Genomic DNA, 19,256 nt, shown 5'->3' with positions numbered 1-19,256 from the left:
TTTAAAATCCTTTCCCACATTTTAGGCCGGACAATTCACCTAACATGTATGTTTTTGGAATGTGGGAGGAAACCGGAGTGCCCAAAGGAAACCCACACAATCACGGGGAGAACATGCAAACTCCACACAGGAAGGTTCGATCCCATGACCTCAGAACTGTGCCGCACACGCGCTAAACACTCAACCGCCTTGCTGCGTTACATCATTATAATAATCATTTATTAATCATGATCACATTTTTGAATTATGATTTATACATTATTTACAGTTTCTGATCAATTTTCTGTTCACATCCTTATGTGTTGGGAAAAAATGAGTAGGATTCCTGCATTTTCAGTCAGATTCTGGTTAATGACAGGACCAGAACGGAAACAGGACCCAATTGCGTTACGTTTCTCACAAGTTTTATTAAAGGAAAGAAGAAGGGCTACGCTCACGATCCGGTGTTTGCTAGGCGCGGGAAGCAGGTCGCTCTTGTTAGGAATTAAATACATTGAAATGTATCATTTACCAAATTGTCCGAATTAGTTATCTGACTCCATTAACCAAACACAACTTACATTCGCCCATCAATGCATGCTCGTTTCGTACATTTCCACACGGGGCAGATTTTGATTTCTTAAATAATAAACTATGTGAATTCCATCGAATTTTTGGCGCTCTTTGTCCAGCCTCCTTTTTCGATTGTCCCTCTCGATCTATCTTCTGAAGTTGTTCTGCCTACGTCTTTTCACAAGCTGGCGTGACGGCTCCTCCCATGGGCGTGCTGACTCCTCCCATGGACGGGCCAGAGACTCCCCACATTGACTCCACCTCGTCTCCTCCATGTCTGGACCCCGAGCAATTATCAAATCAGTGCCTGGCCTTCTGCGTCTTGGCCTTCTCCGTCAGAGTCCTGTTATCAACAGAACTAAACAAAACCTTTGCATTCGGAAAGGCGTGACCTGTCATTGAACTTAAGCCTTCTCTGTGAAAAATCTTCATTGCATTCAATAAATGTAACTTGGATAAAATCTTTTATAGTAAAATGTATAATATCCTTCACTCTGAACGCGGAAGCGGATCTTCCGTGGCGAGCGATGGCGGTGTCGGGATCGGAAAACAGGTCATTAGCCGGGACAGGAGAGTATAAACGTGGTCGTGTCAAAAACGGGTCGAAGCTGGGGGACAGACAGGAGCAAAAAACAGCTGGGAGTCAGGGTCGAAAACGGCTTGCCTAGTGTTAACTGAGGTTCGCAGACGGACTGACAAAAGGGGACAGAAAAAAGTGGGTTTAATAGGGACAGGGAGCCAATCAGAGACCAAGGCAGATGGCGCCAAAGGAGCAGGCACAGGTGATGCATATCGGTAATCATGACAGGTTAAGATATTTAATTTGAGTCCAACTTGTGAAAATATTGTGTACGACTAAATATTTTCAGGCCAAAGTGCATAAACGCATCAATATACCTCTACCTATGATACCTTATGCACAGGGTTGAGTTGGGTTATTTTAACTGGATTACTTTCAATTACTTTTGGATTACTCCAACACCAAATATGCTAATAAAAGACAAAAGAAACTAAATATGAATAAAATGACTACATTTGGTGCAGGCTTGGGGAGTAACAGAATATATGGAACGGCAAAAAATGATGTTGGATTTCTTTTCATTTTGTTTCTGTCGCATTTTATGTTCGTTTTGCCGGAGATCAAAGAGATCAAAGCCAGGGGAGAAAGCTTACCACGTGTTGTGAGTCATCATTTGATTCATATTTAGTTTCTTTTGTCTTTTATTAGCATATTTGGTATTGGAGTAAATCGAAAGTAATTGAAAGTAATCCAGTTAAAGTAACCCTACCCAACCCTGCTTATGCATTTAGATTCTTACCAGTTCTAACAGTCCTCCAGGACAGCGATTTTCACCCAGCCCAAAACGAAAACGAAAACGACTAAAAAATACAAATTTCATAAAATATTATGCTCTCAAGATAAATTAAGTTGAGTTCAACGTACTTTTGGAAGATGTGCTTCAAGAGGTCCTCCTCTGAGGTAAAAAATTGTCCGAAGGAAAAAAAAAAAGAGTTATGACCATTTTCTCAACCGCATCAAGCTTTCTTTTTCCACTTTTGTTTCAAAAGAAACGGCCGGCCTCTACTTTACACCAAAACGTTATATGACTCCGATGACATGGGCCGGTGTGTGTGTGTGTGTAATCATGAACAGCAACGAGGCTTTGTGAGGACAATCCCCGCTCAGCAGCAGCTTACATAACTAGAGAGTACGATTTGGACCGGGACACATCGTCCCCTGACAGAAGCTTTTGTATTCAAAAGCAACACTGGCACACTTCCACGGAATCTTCTCCCGATGGGGCCTGACGGGCAGACTTAGCGTGGTTCACTGCCCTTCGGCCTGGGAAGTCCTCAGTAATTACTTGTTGTACTGGTCAATGGGAATTAAACTAGGGCAGGGGTTGGTAAACAAAATGTTGAAAGAGCCATAATGGACCAAAAAACAACAGGAGTCGCATGGATGTAAAGCTTTATAGGAGACTGATAGAGGAGGGAACCCATACAGACCAAGTCAAGTCAATCCCATTTTTATTTGTATAGCCCTTAATCACAAAGAGTCTCAAAGGGCTTCACGGGTTATTACACATGAGAAGTTTAGGTTATTCATATGCTATAGAGTAGAAGCGAGTTTTAAGCTTAGAATTAAACATTTCCACTGAGGTTGCAGATCGGATCTCAGGGGGAAGAGCATTCCACAGCACCGGTGCTCGGATGGAGAACGCTCTCGAACCTGAGGATTTCTTCTTGGCTCTTGGGATCACCAGAAGACCGGCGCTCTCAGAACGAAGGCTTCGGGCCGGAACATAGGGGGAAATCAGATCTGAAAGATATGAGGGGGAAAGTCCATGTATGATTTTGTATAATAATAAGAGAACCTTGAAATCACATCTTAGGCGAACAGGGAGCCAATGCAGGTTAGCCAAAATTGAGGGTGATGTGATCGGACTTTTTTGTCCTAGTTAAAAGCCTCGCCTCGGCATTTTGTACCAGCTGAAGAGACTTGATTCTAGACTTCGGGAGACCAGAGAGTAGTGCATTACAGTAATTGAAACGCTTGAATTATAATCTCCGCATCCGACTGAGACGTATAGGACGAATTTTAGCAATGTTACGAAGATGGAAGAAAGCGGTTCTAGTCATTTTCTTCACGTGTGTTTTGAAGGACAGATCGGGGTCAAATGGGACACCTAAATTTTTAAGTGAGTCACTTTGTGTGATGGGACATTTGTCAATGTTCACAGCCGTTTTAGAGAATAAGTCACGGCATTTAGATGGACCAATGACTAACTTTTCAGAGTTAAGACGCAAGAAATTGAGTGACATCCACTCTTTTATCTCAGTGAGGCAGGCCTCCAAATTTGCACAGTTTAGTGTGGCAGATTCCTCTATCGGGAGATAGAGTTGAGTGTCATCTGCGTAGCAATGGAAACTGATATTATACCTAATATCACCTAATGGAAGCATGTAAATGCTGAAGAGAAGGGGGCCAAGCACTGAACCCTGCGGAACACCAGAGGTAACACTAAAGGGCTCAGATGTCATTTCGCCATATTTAGCACAGTGCGTCCTATCTGAGAGGTAGGATCTGAACCATAAGAGGACGTTTCCTGAGAGACCAATCCATTTTTCCGACCGTTCTAGTAAGATATTATGGTCCACTGTGTCAAAAGCAGCACTAAGGTCCAGCAGCAGCAAAAGTGATGAAGCGCCGGAGTCCATTGCCCGTAGGAGATCATTGGTTACCTTGATCAGAGCTGTCTCAGTAGAGTGGTTAGCCCTGAATCCTGATTGCATGGATTCAAAAAGATTGTTCTCGGATATGAAATCATTCAGCTGCTGTGCCACTACTTTTTCAAGTACTTTGGAACGAAACGCTAGGTTTGACACAGGTCTATAATTACATAAGCTTTCTGGATCAAGGTTGGGTCGTTTCAGTGTGGGTTTAGTAATGAGGAGAGTGATATGTTTATAATATTTGGAACTGAAGGTGCAAGGACGCCAAAAAGACCTTTAATAAGTGAACCTGGAAGCGGGTGGAACTGGCAAGTCGTCGGTTTTGCCGTATTCATCGTCTGTTTAAGATTATCGAGTGACGGTTCACTAATTCCCTGGACAGCCACCGTGTCGTGTATCTATAGATTTCAGCGCTTTAGTATGTGTTGTAGTAATACTGTCTTTAGCAAAGTTGCTGAGACCACCAGCAAGATGGAGGGAGGAGAAAGATTTGAGGGCGCGGGATGGGGTGGAAATGTGTAGAAGGCTGTAAAGGTACGGAGGGGCAAGCTTATCAATGGTTATGTAGTCTCTTCTCTTCTCTTCTCTTCTCTTCTCTTCTCTTCTCTTCTCTTCTCTTCTCTTCTCTTCTCTTCTCTTCTCCTTTCGTTTTCTTTTCTTTTTTTCTCTTTTCTTTTCTTTTCTTTTCCTTTCTTTTCTTTTTTTCCCTTCTCTTTTCTTCTCTTCTCTTCTCCTTTCATTTCCTTTCCTTTTATTTTATTTTTTTCTCTTCTCTTCTCCTCTCTTCTCTTTTCTTTTCTATTTTTCTCTTCTCTTCTATTTTCTTTTCTTTTTTTTTCTCTTCTCTTCTCTTCTCTTTTCTTTTCTTTTCTTCTCTTCTCTTCTCCTTTCGTTTTCTTTTCTTTTTTTCTCTTTTCTTTTCTTTTCTTTTCCTTTCTTTTCTTTTTTTCTCTTCTCTTCTCCTCTCTTCTCTTTTCTTTTCTTTTTTTCTCTTCTCTTCTATTTTCTTTTCTTTTTTTTCTCTTCTCTTCTCTTCTCTTCTCCTTTTGTTTTCTTTTCTTTTTTTCTCTTTTCTTTTATTTTCTTTTCCTTTCTTTTCTTTTTTTCTCTTCTCTTCTCCTCTCTTCTCTTTTCTTTTCTTTTTTTCTCTTCTCTTCTATTTTCTTTTCTTTTTTTTCTCTTCTCTTCTCTTTTCTTCTCTTCTCTTCTCCTTTCATTTCCTTTCCTTTTTTTCTTTTCTTTTCTTTTTTTCTCTTCTCTTCTTCTCTCTTCTCTTTTCTTTTCTTTTCTTTTCTTTTCTTCTTTTCTCTTCTCTTCTCTTCTTATTTCCGTTTCTTTTCTTTTTTTTCTCTTCTCTTCTTTTTTCTTTTCTTTTCTTTTTTTCTCTTCTCCTTCTCTTCTCTTTTCTTTTCTTTTCTTTTCTTCTTATTTCCTTTCCTTTTCTTTTCTTTTCTTTTTTTTCTCTTCTCTTCTCTTCTTTTTTCTTTTATTTTCTTTTCTTTTTTTCTCTTCCCCTTCTCTTCTCTTCTCTTTTATTTTCTTCTCTTCTTATTTCCTTTTCTTTTCTTTCTTTTCTTTTTTTCTCTTCTCTTCTCTTCTTTTCTCTTTTCTTTTCTTTTTTTCTCTTCTCCTTCTCTTCTCTTCTCATTTCCTTTCCTTTTCTTTTCTTTTTTCTCTTTCATTTCATTTATTTGATTTTATTCTATTGTATTTTATTCTATTCTATTTTATTATATTCTATTCTAAAACATCTGTCCTATGTTGCGTTATAAAACTAAAATATGCTAGAAAATAGAGGTGCTCGCAGGATTTAATCCTTTTCTAAATAAAGGGGCAAATGGGCTTCGAGTCCAGTATTGACCACCATAACACTCGTAAACCCCGCCCTCCGTTCTTTCGCGGTTCCTATTGGCTCTCCCGTTGTGTAAATAATAAACAAACCCCATCCGACCGCCCCTATTGGCTCTCGTAGCCCGGAGTTACAAACTCTCCACCCATTGGCTAGCCCGCATCCGTCCCCGCCCTCTAGGGAAGCTCCAGCTGCTGTGTGGAGCTCGCGGTAGCGGGAGCTAGCAGTCACGTACGCCGGCGGTGAACCACCCCCCCTCGGCTTCCAATATGAAGTTCGTCCGGTCTATTATGAAAAACGCCGCCCTGGCGAGCGTCCCCAAACATATCGAGCATTTTTCCAAATTTTCCCCTTCGCCGCTCTCCATGAAGCAGTTTCTGGACTTCGGTGAGTGAATTATTTTATGCAAATGATCTGCTGCAACGTGACTGAATTATATTGATGATATCATCTCTGCATTGCTGTTATATTTATATTTAATTTCCATTTTTTTTTGTTTTGCAAATGTTATTTCGTTTGATGATGGGATGGCTGATATTGCATGCTTGTTGGTCACTAGTGGTCCGTATTGCGTCAGATGTGGACCTCTCGTGAAGGGGGTAGGGGGTTTATAATCTATTATCCTTTTTAAATAACGCCTGTAAAATATATATCATCAGTTTGTGACTTCCACAAAATTATTTAGCGACTAAAAAGAAACGTACCTGGGTTAATTTGTTATTGGAGGGTGTGCAAAATATTGAATGGATTAAATGTTATTATCTCCTTTTCAATATAAAACCTAAATGAATGCGTTGAATTGTGCCAACAATTGTGTCAACAAACTGTGACTTTTATTATCATTAGTATTATTTTTAAATAGAATGGTCTATTATTGTCATTGATAACAACCAGGGTTGGGTAGGGTTACTTACGTACTGGATTACTTTCAATTACTTTTGGATTACTCCAATACCAAATATGCTAATAAAAGCTTTAGGGTGTTGGAACGGATTAAAACGATTTACATTATTTTTAATGGGAAAAATGATTTCGGTGATCGAACAAATCGGTTTTCCAACAGGGTTCTGGAACGGATTATGGTCGAGAACCGAGGTTCCACTGTATGCTAATAAAAGACAAAAGAAACTAAATATGAATCAAATGATGACTCACAACACGTGGTAAGCCTTCTCTCCTGGCTTTGATCTCCGGCAAAATGAACATAAAATGCGACAGAAACAAATGGAAAATAAATCCAAACAGCTTGCCGTCATCATTTTTGCCGTTCCATGTGTTCCGTTACTCCCCAAGCCTGCACAAAATTGAGTCATTTTAATCATATTTAGTTTCTTTTTGTCTTTTATTAGCATATTTGGTATTGGAGTCATCCAAAAGTAATTGAAAGTAATCCAGTTAAAGTAACCCTACCCAACCCTGATAACAACAAGATTAAATGTGGTGCTCCGGTTTCAATAATAAGCAGTGCCTAATCGCAAAAAAAAAAAAAACATTGTTGCAAGGTATTAAGCATTGATAATCAGAATATATAACAGAACAACACTTTAAATTTAAGTTTATTATAAATCTACTTATAAAATTCATTGCATGTATATGACATCGCTGTTTTCCATCTGCCAACAGTATGTACCTGTATTTACTTATCTTTAGCCATGCAATGTTTGCGTTGCCTCGTGAACTCCTTTTTCCATGATGCTTTTAATGTACCTTTACGTTTTGTAGCGTCATCAATTTTGTTAGCTTCTTTTGAATCTTTCTTCTGGGGCTGAGGTTTTGGCTTAATTCCTGGTAAGGATATGTCAGAGTGTGTAGTTTCCTCATGCGTGAGAAGATAAGCAGGACATTGTGGTTCAGCCTTTAAGCATATTTATGCCTCAACAGCAAGTAAACAAGAACACGGCTCCATTCAAAACAACATGGAGACCGATGACTAGTGTGTCACACAATGAAATACGTCTTACCGCAATACCACGAGTAAGAGCACTATTAAAATGACAAATCTTAACAATTCCTAACCACTTCTACATTTTTCTTGTGTTCTCTGTACGTCTACTTTGGAAAATGATATGCAAAGGCACAACCTTATAACGCATGGGGAAAGTCCGGAAGGGGGCCACATGGTAGAACAAAAATTATTACGGGGGCCAGACTAGTAGATTCAAGAGATAAAGTGTGAAAGAGAACAAAAACGAGAAAGGCGACGAGAGAAAGACAGAGATGAAGAAAGACAGACAGAAAATAAGAAAGAGAGAACATGAGAAAGTGAGAGAAAGATTGAACAGAGAAAGTGGGAAAAAGAGAGAACAGAGAGAGTATACAAGAGATAGGGGGAGAGAAAAGAAAAAGAGAGATTGCAAAAGAGAGAGAGAGACCGAACAAAAGAGAAACATAGAGAAATGAGAGAGAAAGTGAAAGAGACAGAAAGTGAAAGGAAGAGAGAGAAAAAGAGAGTGAGCGAGACAAGAGAAAAACACATAGAATGGGACAGAGAGAAAGAAAAGGGAGAAATGGCGAAAGTAAGAAAAGAGAGTAAAAGAAATGAAAAAAGAAAAAGATTGAAAGGGGAGATCACAAGAGAGAAAAAAGAAAGAAAATAAGAGACAGAAAAGTTGAGAAAGAGACACAGAGAAACAGGAAGCTCTATAGAGATAAATAGAGAAAAAAGAGAAACCGAGAGTCAGAAAGAGAGATAAAGAGAGACAGAGAGAGAGAGAGGGAAAAAGAAAGAGAGAGAGGGAGAAAGAAATAAAGAACCGAGTGACACCTTGCTTTGTCAACATCAAATGGACATATTTCATACTGCCGCTGCTTTTTCTCTTGTTCTTCTCTGTGTGTTGTTTCGGGGGCCTAAACAAAAACCATGATGTGGCCCGTGGGCCTCCTCTTTGACACCCGTGGTTTAAAGCATTTCCATGAATATATGTCAACTAATATAAAGGTGATCACTGGTTGACATTCTCCCAATGGCTGCAGGATCCATCAACGCCTGCGAAAAAACTTCCTTCGCCTTCCTGAGGCAAGAGCTGCCGGTGCGGCTGTCCAACATCATGAAGGAGATCAACTTGTTGCCCGACAAGCTGCTCACGACGCCTTCTGTGCAAACCGTCCAAGGCTGGTAAGAGTTTGCATGTAGTTGGCTAACTGAACGAAAGACCCCCGCGGCCAGGGGTCAGCAATAAATGATTGGTGAAAAATTAATGCCATTAATTGCGAAAAATTAATGGAATGGTTGCTTAAATTCATAAATCCATTTATTGCAAAATTTAAATAATTAGCAATTATTGCAACCCATTAATTGCGAAAATATTCGGGTTTTTTGTTAGTCGATTGCGTCAACAAACGTGCAACTTTTCACGCCGCGCGAGCATTTCGTATGCGGTCAAGGTCACATACACGCACAATCGGGACAGTGCATGCATACGCGTAAGCTACCGTGTTTCCCCCATTATAAGGCCCAGCTTTTTATGAGAAATGAAATTCAACCTTCCTGCAAATAAGAGGCTCATATTACCTATGAAAACCATAGATATCAACGTTATTTAACAACGGCAATGCTTTTCTAAGAAATTTTTAGCGAAAATGTATTACTTTTGCACATATTTTTATTTCAAAACCTCAATTTTTGACGATGATTTTGAAGTAAGGCCGGCCTTATATTCGGGGAAACACGGTAGCTGTACGTACATAGTGTGGTTGCAAAGCAGCTTTTTATTGGTCGGGACAAAATCGGGCTTGTTGATTGGCTCACGTTTTGCCTCAAGCACGTACGTCGTGGATGCCCATACGCACACGTTGTACACCACTACTACTACGCTGTATTGATTGTAATCTTCGCACGGTTATGGGACCGAAGGAAAAAATGGTTAGATTAGATTAGAGGGACCAGTTTGTTCGACCATATTGACACGGCTAGTATACCATTAAATTACCAATTAATGGCTAGAAATCCAATAAATACCCATTAATTGGCCTTGCCGCAAAAAAATTAATTTTAATTTTTTCGCACTTAAATATTAATTTTTTTTCCAAAAATCAATTACTGATGACCCCTGCCCGCGGCCATGCCTCATATGCAGGGTTGGGTAGGGTTACTTTAACTGGATTACTTTCAATGACTTTTGGATTACTCCAATAGCAAATATGCCAATAAAAGACAAAAGAAACTAAATATGAATCAAATGATGACTCACAAGACGTGGTAAGCTTTCTCTCCTGGCTTTGATCTCTGGCAAAACGAACATAAAATGCGACAGAAACACAATGAAAAGAAATCCAAACAGCTTGCCAACATCATTTTTGCCGTTCCATGTATTCCGTTACCCCCCAATCCTGCACAAAATTTAGTCATTTTATTCCTATTTAGTTTCTTTTGTCATTTATTAGCATATTTGGTATTGGAGTAATCCAAAAATAATTGAAAGTAATCCAGTAAAGTAACCCTACCCAACCCTGCTCATATGCTAATTTTGTTGCCGTTACGTTATGTGAATTTCCCTGCGGGGATGAATAAAGTATCTATCTATCTATCTATCTATCTATCTATCTATCTATCTATCTATTTCTCTCTCTTTCTCTCTCTCTATCTACCTATCTATCTCTATTTCTATCTATCTATCTTTATTTCTATCTCTCTATCTGTATTTCTATCTCTCTATCTATCTCTATTTCTATCTATCTATCTCTTTTTCTATCTATCTATCTATCTATCTCTATTTCTATCTATCTATCTCTATTTCTCTCTCTCTATCTATCCATCTATCTATCTATCTCTATTTCTATCTATCTATCTCTATTTCTATCTATCTATCTCTATTTCTCTCTATTTCTATCTATCTATTCCTATCTCTCTCTATATATCTATCTCTATTTCTATCTCTCTCTCTCTTTCTATCTCTCTATCTCTCTATATATCTCTCTATATCTCTCTCTATCTATCTCTATCTATCTATCTCTATATCTCTCTATCTCTCTCTCTATATCTCTCTCTATCTATCTATCTATCTATCTATCTATCTATCTCTCTATCTCTCTCTCTCTCTCTCTCTCTATCTATCTATCTATCTATCTATCTCTCTATCTCTCTCTATCTATCTCTCTATCTCTCTCTCTCTCTATCTATCTATTTATCTATCTATCTATCTTCATTGTGGTCACTCTCTCCGAATAACGAGAAGCTTTCTCGGAGTTGGATCCGCACGTACGAACTCTGGGGGGAGGTTAAAGGAGGCCGAGGTGGAGAATGTAGCAGGGGCGGGAGGGATTTCCTTCCCGGCTGTGAACTTTAGCCCACTTTCCCCCTCACGTGACTGTGACCGGCGGTCATGCGGGGTTATTCTGCTTTGTTTTGATGGAAAGTTGACTCCTAGCACTTGTTTACGTGTTTTCAGGTACATCCAAAGTTTAATGGAGATCCTCGACTTCCTCCACAAGAACCCGGATGACCACAAAGTCCTCGGAGAGTAGGTTTCGTCCTAATATTAGCTTTACCTGTTTAAAACGGGGGTGTCAAAGAGGAGGCCCGCGGGCCGGATCAGGCCCACTGAGGGATTGAATCCGGCCCACGAGAACGCTGAGGGAAGCGCAAGAGAAAAACGAGCCGCGGGTTTGAAATATGTCCACTTGGTGTTGCCAAAGCCAGGTGCCTCTCACAAATGCTGTACTTGGATTTCTTTCTATCTCTCTCTCTTTCACTCCATCTATTTTTCTTTGTTCCTTTTTGTCTCTTCCTCTTCCTGTGTCTTTTTACCTTCTTTTGCTCTCTCTTGCTTTCCCATTCTCTCTTTCTCCCATTCTGTCTTTCTATTTCTCTTTTTATTTCTTTCTTTCTATCTTTCTCTTCCCCTCTCTCACTATTTCTCTTTAATCTCATTTGGTTCTCACATTTTCTCTCTCTCTCTCTCTCTCTCTCTCTCTCTCTCTCTCTCTCTCTCTCTCTCTCTCTTTCTCTCTTTCTCCCTTTCTCTCTCTCTTTGTCCCGCCCTCTCTTTTTCTCTCCCTCTCTTTCTCTTATTTCTTTCTCTCTTTCTCTTCCCCTCGCTCACTATTTCTCTTTAATCTCTTTCGGTTCTCACATTCTCTCTCTCTCTCTCTCTCTCTCACTCTCTCTCTCTCTTTCTCCCTTTCTCTCTCTCTTTGTCCCGCCCTCTCTTTTTCTATCCCTCTCTTTCTCTTATTTCTTTCTCTCTCTTTCTCTTCCCCTTTCTCACTATTTCTCTTGAATCTCTTTTGGTTCTCACATTCTCTCTCTCTCTCTCACTCTCCCTTTCTCTCTCTCTTTGTCCCGCCCTCTCTTTTTCTCTCCCTCTCTTTCTCTTATTTCTTTCTCTCTCTTTCTTTTCCCCTCTCTCACTATTTTTCTTTAATCTCTTTCGGTTCTCACATTCTCTCTCTCTCTCTCTCTCTTTCTTCCTTTCTCTCTCTCTTTGTCCCGCCCTCTCTTTTTCTCTCCCTCTCTTTCTCTTATTTCTTTCCCTCTCTTTCTCTTCCACTCTCTCACTATTTCTCTTTAATCTCTTTTGGTTTATACATTCTCTCTCTCTCTCTCTCTCACTCTCTTTCTTCCTTTCTCTCTCTCTTTGTCCCACCCTCTCTCTTTTTCTCTCCCTCTCTTTCTCTTATTTCTTTCTCTCTCTATCTACCTTTCTCTCTAATCTACTAGTCCGGCCCCCGAGAGAATATTTGTTCTATCGCGTGGCCCCTGAGTTTGACAGCCCTGGTTTAAAAGAAACAATTTTGTGTTTTCCATGAAATTTTTTTGTGTGGTATGTGTTCTTTTGCCCAATCTCTTCCTTTTGTTGCCTGGTCTCAGTTATATATTTTTCTTTGCCACTCTACATCTCGGAGTTGCCTCCTCATTGTAGATGTAGAGAATGGTGTTTTGCGGGTCGTATTTAATAAAGCTGCTAGTTAAGGACCTGTAAGGAATCTATTTTTCAAACAAAAGACTAGAATATACTTGTCTTCTTGCTTGGTTGTGCACTTGTCTTTCTACTGTGGTCAGAGCCTGTTTGTGCTTATACGAAGGGAGTACAGTAATCCCTCGGTTATCGCGGTTAATGGGGACCAAGACCACCCGCGAAAACTGAAAATCCGCCAAGTAGCGGCGCCCCTTCAAAAATGCTTCAAAAACGTATACAGGTATTGTTAAAGTTAAAACTTATATAAACTCTATGTTGGCAGAATTACTCAAATCAAAACAAGCATGAAGGTAAATACATTTCCCAAGCGGAAGAGCCACGACCTCGGCAGCACTCTCCTCCCGTGTGTGAAGCTAACTTTTATTCACACAGGAAACAGAAAAATACAACGGAAATGCGACTTCAAAATAAAAGAGTACAAGACTGATGAACGTACAAGAGATGCAATTAGACTGATTATTGAAACGTTACTTCATGTGTGTGTGTGTGTGTTTGAAAGATTGTTTTTATATTTAGGAATATAGAAACAAGTTATATTCACACAGGGAATTCTGAGAAATGTTACAACCAAAACGACCAACCTATCAGGTATACAGTATACCCCCCCTGTATACAGTACACAATATAGAATACGGGTAGAGAGAGAGAGAGAGAGAGAGAGTGAAATTCATGTTATAACAAAAAAAAAACTAAAACAATTTTGATTGTATTAACCGCTCTCAACCACATGCAGCCATCGCAGTTTATTTCGCCCGTTAACGCTACCGGTTACATATTGAAAATAAAAACAGTGAAAATGTGATATTTGATGAGTGTTTGTGAAGCGTTTTGGGAAACAACAGTTAAAAAAATGGTCTGTGTTCATTTGAATGAAAGTGAAAGAGCTACCTTCTGTCAATAACAACATAATGTATTTTCCGCACCATAGGGTGCACCGGGTTATAGGGCGCACCCCCAAAAATAGTTTTTGGTCCTATATCTTCCATACATAAGGCGCACCGGATTATAAGGCGCTACAATGGGAACGTCGACAAAACAGTCAGATAGTTCAGTCAAACTTATTTCCCCCGTAACATTCCGAAAGCTTGCAAAGAATCAAATGCGTCACTCAAATGCATCGTTCCAAATATCATTCAGAAGGTTAAAGTCTTGGGATTCAAGAAATGCCAACCATTCCTTAGTTTCTATTTTCTTTTTCGCTCGCAACTTTACTGTGCATATGACAATAAACACTTGGAATTGAGTTTAATTTAAAAAAAGACCCATCACAGAAACATCGATATCACTCTGAAACAAGATACTGGGAAAATATATAGCCGGAGTAGGTCACGGAAGTCGTTGCGTTCAATAATAATGTGCAACCATGGTCCTCTTATATCCGTGAGTGTAGTAAATCCAGGAGAGTAAAATATTTACAAATACAGAATGGTAAAACATGTTTGCTCTATGCCGTAGACAACCAAACATGCTATTCACATTCATCTTTTTCGGCCAATTGCAGGCTTTGTTTTGCCCCTTTAGCCTATGCGAGCCTGTAAATGATAAAAAGGATCCGCCCCCTTTACCTCCGAATAACTTTAGCCAATAGTGATCGATTCAAATGATGATTGACACATTGGCTGGGAAATGAAACTCCGGCATATGTATCCCAGCATACACCGCGGACGACATCGCCTACGAGGAAAAATCTAGTCGGCGGCTGCTTGCCTTTGTTGCGAGACTTTGCGACTTAATATTGATCCATATATAAGGCGCACTGTATTATAAGGCGCATGGTCAGTTTTTGAAAAAAATAAAGGCTTTTAGGTGCGCCTTATAGTGCGGAAAATACGGTACTTTAGCTAGCGGCATCGAACGGCTTTTACAACAAATACACAAAACCACACACAATTAGCCGTGTTTAGGTAGTACAAACAACCGCTCGCTTTTGATATAATAAAGTCAAACTTGAGATGAAATGTGACAGAAGAGAATATACTTACGTCGCGTCGCCGAGTTCCTCCTCGATAAACTGAGCGCCACATAAGAAGGGGGTGAGGTGGGAGGAGTTGAAGGAGGAGGGGGTGAGCGAAGTGGCAATGACTAAAAATAAAGACATTTCTAAGTGACCCCAAACCTTTGAACGGTATTGTGTTTCAATGTTTTTCTTTCCTTTTGATTGTTAGTATTAACATTTTCTCGGTTATTAAGGCATAGTTATTTTAGTCCTATGTTTATTTTGTCAGCTGACTAAAACTACTTGTAAAATTTAAAGCATATTTCTTGATTAATCAGTTCAATATATGCCAAACTTGTTAAAATGAGTTGGATTGGGTTCACTGTCACAGCTCAAAATTCCATATTTGTTTTAGCCCCACGGTGGAGAGGTAAAGGGTTCAAGTCCAACTACCGTAGCCTCCCCGTGTGGAGTTTGCATGTTCTCCCCGTGCTTGCGTGGGTTTCCTCCAGGCACTCCAATTTCCTCCTACATTCCAAAAAATGCACGTGAGGTTAATAGACTGGTCCAAATTGTCCCTAGGTGTGAATGAGTTGTCAGTTCAGGGTGTCCACTGCTCACTGCCCGAAGATAACTCCAGCACCCCCGCGACCCTACTGAGGAGAAGCGGTGCAGATAATAGATGGATGGTTGTTTGGTTTCTATCATAGAAAAAAAAAACGTTTTCTGCTCTTACCGTAAAGGTGGAGTGAGTTGTCTATAAAACTACGAAAGTAGAATATTTTCTCTTTTAAGTACGTGTTAACAATGCCCAACTCAGTTCAAAGAGCTTTTATATATTTTTCCACCCTTTCCTATCTGCTTTTATCTTAATTTTAGCAACGCTGTTCCGGAACACGCAACACATTAGGTAAAAGGTTGGAGAGTGACTATGGTCATCATTGCAGTTTTTTGTTAGTGTAGCATGAAAACTGTAAAAGTAAGAAAAGGGAAGAGGGGGAAAAAAAGAGTTTATTTGAGCGTGTCTAAGAAATGTTTTATGACTTTGGTCCAGGAGATGGCGGCAGAGAGTAACAACGTTTCAAATTAGGGATATCACCTTTAATTTATAAATGAAGTCTATGCATTGAGAAAAAAAAATACTGGATGGCTTCACTTAATTTTAGCTTGCCAAAACTATCATTAATTCCATTGTTTTGGGCCGAGGAGTGCGTTAAATGAGAATATTTGGTCTCACTGTGGCCCCCTGCCATGAGGCAAAAGAATTGCATGCCTCACTCCGCATCTATGGGTCCCAACAGAGATCTATGGTCCCCAAAATTTAGTGTTATCGCGGTTGAAATTGTAAATCGGCGACAAATATATAATATAAATCTATATATTCATTCCGTTTTAATCATCACAGTTTATTGGTAATACAAATCAGTTATCACTTCAAGATTTTTCAGTTCACAACAATATTGTACATTATACAAAATAATATTGCTGAAATATTTATATATTCATTCAGTTTTAATCATCACAGTTAATTGGCAATACAAAGCAGTTATCACTTCAAAATTTTCAGTTCATATATTCTTCGTGGTTTGCTGTCCCGTCACAGTTGTAATGCCTTCTCAAAGTCCAATCCATTATCATCCTCCTCATAGCGTAACCAGGAGTATAATTAAGTCCATTATGGCAAAAAAAGTCCTTTTCTTGCCAGTATTCTTTTATTTTCTTTCGTCGAATCGTTTGCTTCAAAACGCGTGTTTTCCTTGCCTCCGCCATCTTCCGAAGAATTTCTCCGCCGTTTTTTCGTGCCGGAATTATTGCCGTTGTCACCACTTTCTGTATTATGTTTCGACTTATTACCGACACAGAAGAAATGACCAATTTTTGGTTGATTCGCACCTAATACCAACTGTTTTTTCGGAGCCATACTTCTCTTTCACTCGACAACCGCCACAACAATGATGTCATTTCAAAGCATCGAGATCTCTTTTGCCGAGATAGGCGCAAGACCAAAACAACAATGGCGGATCTGCCTGTCGAAAAGTTTGGAGTGCGGTAAATCTTTGTTAAAAAAAAATGTCATCAGCTAATAATGACAATTTGGTGTCAAAAATGACGCGTCTAGGACGCAGGGACGCGGGGAAACGAGAACACTGATATAATATGGAAAATCGGAAATGTATAAAAAGAAAATCCATGAGAAATAACCTGAACACTGACTATATATAACAATGAAATATATATTTCGAATTTTCAATGTCCATAATGCCAGGTAAGGCACGGACTTACCTGCCTCCCCTGACTGCACAACACTGGTTTATGAGATAACCTACACTTTCCTCCTCGCCAGGTTCGTAGACTCCCTGGTGACGATCAGGAACCGCCACAACGATGTGGTCCCCACCATGGCTCAAGGTGTGATGGAGTACAAAGAAGTCTTCCCGCAGGATGCCGTCACCAACCAGAACATCCAGTACTTCCTGGACCGCTTCTATATGAGCCGGATATCCATCCGTATGCTCATCAACCAGCACAGTGCGTAACCAGGCCAACGGTTCCTTCACCGTAAAGAAGTTCTGAGTGTTGAAAGTTCTTGTTCTTCTCTACCAAGCACTGATTTTCGACGGCACCACCAACCCCGTGCACCCCAACACCATCGGCAGCATCGACCCACACTGCGAGGTGGGCGACGTGGTGCAGGGTAATTTATTTTTATTATTATGTCATGTTCGTCACGTCATGTTTATTCGTATAGCCCTTAATCACAAGAAGTCTCAAAGGGCTCCACAGACTATTATGACACCATCTCCCTCTAAAACCAGGGTTGGGTAGGGTTACTTACTACTACTACCGTAAACTATAGAGCGCACCTGATTATAAGCCGGACCCACCACTTTTTGGGTGATTTGACACTTTTGGACTTACACAAGCCGCACCTATGTATAGGCCGCGGGCGCCCGCATTAAAGCTTGCGAAATAGTCACATGTTTAACCCGGGTCAGGCTGTAAGTTCCATAATTGTAATTTCATAGATAGTACGAGAATCCAGAACCACAGTTGACATCACATGTAGAAAATGATGCCCGTCATTAGGATATGATGCAGACTTGTAAAGTCGGGGTCCCGTTGAAAGTAATCCAAGGAAACAAAATGTATATTTCCAAAGTTAAGGGTGGGAAAAATATATATTCACTATTGTCCGCTGCGACAACAGACAGATCTACCGGTAACTCAGATTTACCACATTTCCCATCAGCCCGCGTTTGCTCCGCCCCTTCTTTTTGATTCGTCCGCAGAACACATAACAGAATAAATCTCTAAAATAAATACATTACAAAACAGTTGCAAATACATATTATACATGGATACACATATTTACGAAGAAAGACGGTACACCGAGAGAGTTTTCAAAGCTTTAATAATAATAATATAACTTTCATCCCAAACCATGCCTTTGAAAGCTAGTAAGATCACGCTCGCAATGCATCAAACGTATCCGTCAAAAGAAAGCATCCCGTAAATGTAAAATTCACGGTAGATCGTCTTCAACTCCCTTCTCTTAACTATCGCAGGGCCTTTTCCTCAGTATCGGAACGTGCCTTAACTTTACAGAAAATATATGCTAAAATTTAGAGATTGCGGTCTTTCTTGGCGCACATATTCTACTGGTCTTAATCTTACCTTTTAAACTCCTGCGCCGCTGGTGGCCGTTAGAAAAATTCCATAAATCAGCCGCTTCACTGAATAAGCCGCAGGGCTGAACATTTGGGAAAAAAGTAGCGGCTTATAGTCCGGAATTTACGGTAATTGATTTGAGGTGGGGTGAAATGCACTAGAATATGACTTTCAGACATCAGTGTTAGGATTTGTCTTGCTAACTAGAACATAAATATACATGTCAAAATCAACAGTTTGGTTTGTTTTCCAGACGCCTTTCACAGCGCCAAGATGCTGTGCGAAGAATACTACTTGCGCTCCCCTCCGCTCTCTCTTCAAGAAATTAACAGTGAGTACAAAGTTCTTTTCTCAGGGATTGGGTGGAGTTTGCACGTCAATACCTCGTCTTTGTCAATGCACCAATTTGTCGCTGTAAACACTCATTACTTGATTGTAATAGTGCGATTAGTTTTGCCTGACGCCTGAGGCTGGAATGCAAACTGTCAGAATATCTATTTGTACGGGTGCTTGAAATCCTTAAAAATGCTTGAATCTTGATTTTGTATCCGCAAGGATTGAAAAGTACTTTGATTTTGGATTAGGTGTTCGGAAATGCTTGAAATTGTTGCCGTGTTTCTCAACAAGTCTGCTTAAAAAGGACACCGCTCTCTGGTAGATTTGCTTATTCTATTGTATTTCTTTCTTTGTGATTAACTGCTGCTGGCATTAGTTTGTACGGCATTGTCCTATGACAGGTGCAAGCTACACCTGAACAGGGCACTATGAAATGTGTATTATGCAATGATTAGATGTTAAATATGGTGGTGGGCCATGGAAATGAATGTAAATTGTAACAGGAAAAACTTCCTGCAACTGAAAATGGAAGTTACATCCATCCATTATCTTCCGCTTATCCGGGATAGGGTTTCAGGGGCAGCAGCCTTAACAGGGAAGCCCAGACGTCCGTATCCCCAGACAGTTCCTCCAGCTCATCCGACGGGATCCTGAGGCGTTCCCAGGCCAGAGTCTCTCCAGTGTATCCTGGGTTACCGTTGCCATGGCGCCCAATTGGCCCCGCCCTTGTGGCGCCAGCTGCAGATTGGCTTTCCGTCAG

At 40.1% G+C, this 19,256-nt stretch overlaps 1 protein-coding gene across 1 annotated transcript in view; it reads left to right on the top strand.

Annotated features, from left to right (window-relative positions):
* Positions 1-5,799: 5,799 nt before the first annotated feature.
* pdk2a (pyruvate dehydrogenase kinase 2a) overlaps positions 5,800-19,256 on the top strand; it is a 28,291-nt gene continuing 14,834 nt past the window's right edge. The window contains exons 1-6 of the mRNA XM_088323587.1: positions 5,800-6,025; positions 8,612-8,753; positions 11,026-11,097; positions 16,836-17,020; positions 17,097-17,186; positions 18,414-18,491. Coding sequence (XP_088179713.1) covers positions 5,908-6,025; positions 8,612-8,753; positions 11,026-11,097; positions 16,836-17,020; positions 17,097-17,186; positions 18,414-18,491 — 685 coding nt within the window. The 5' untranslated portion in view covers positions 5,800-5,907. The remainder of the gene's footprint in view (positions 6,026-8,611; positions 8,754-11,025; positions 11,098-16,835; positions 17,021-17,096; positions 17,187-18,413; positions 18,492-19,256) is intronic.

The sequence above is a fragment of the Urocampus carinirostris genome, chromosome 19, assembly GCF_059441175.1.
Source record: "Urocampus carinirostris isolate Australia breed hairy pipefish chromosome 19, RoL_Ucar_1.0, whole genome shotgun sequence".
Classification (NCBI taxonomy): domain Eukaryota; kingdom Metazoa; phylum Chordata; class Actinopteri; order Syngnathiformes; family Syngnathidae; genus Urocampus; species Urocampus carinirostris.
Note: the sequence above shows the minus strand (reverse complement) of the source record. Positions and strands in the feature narration are given on the sequence as shown.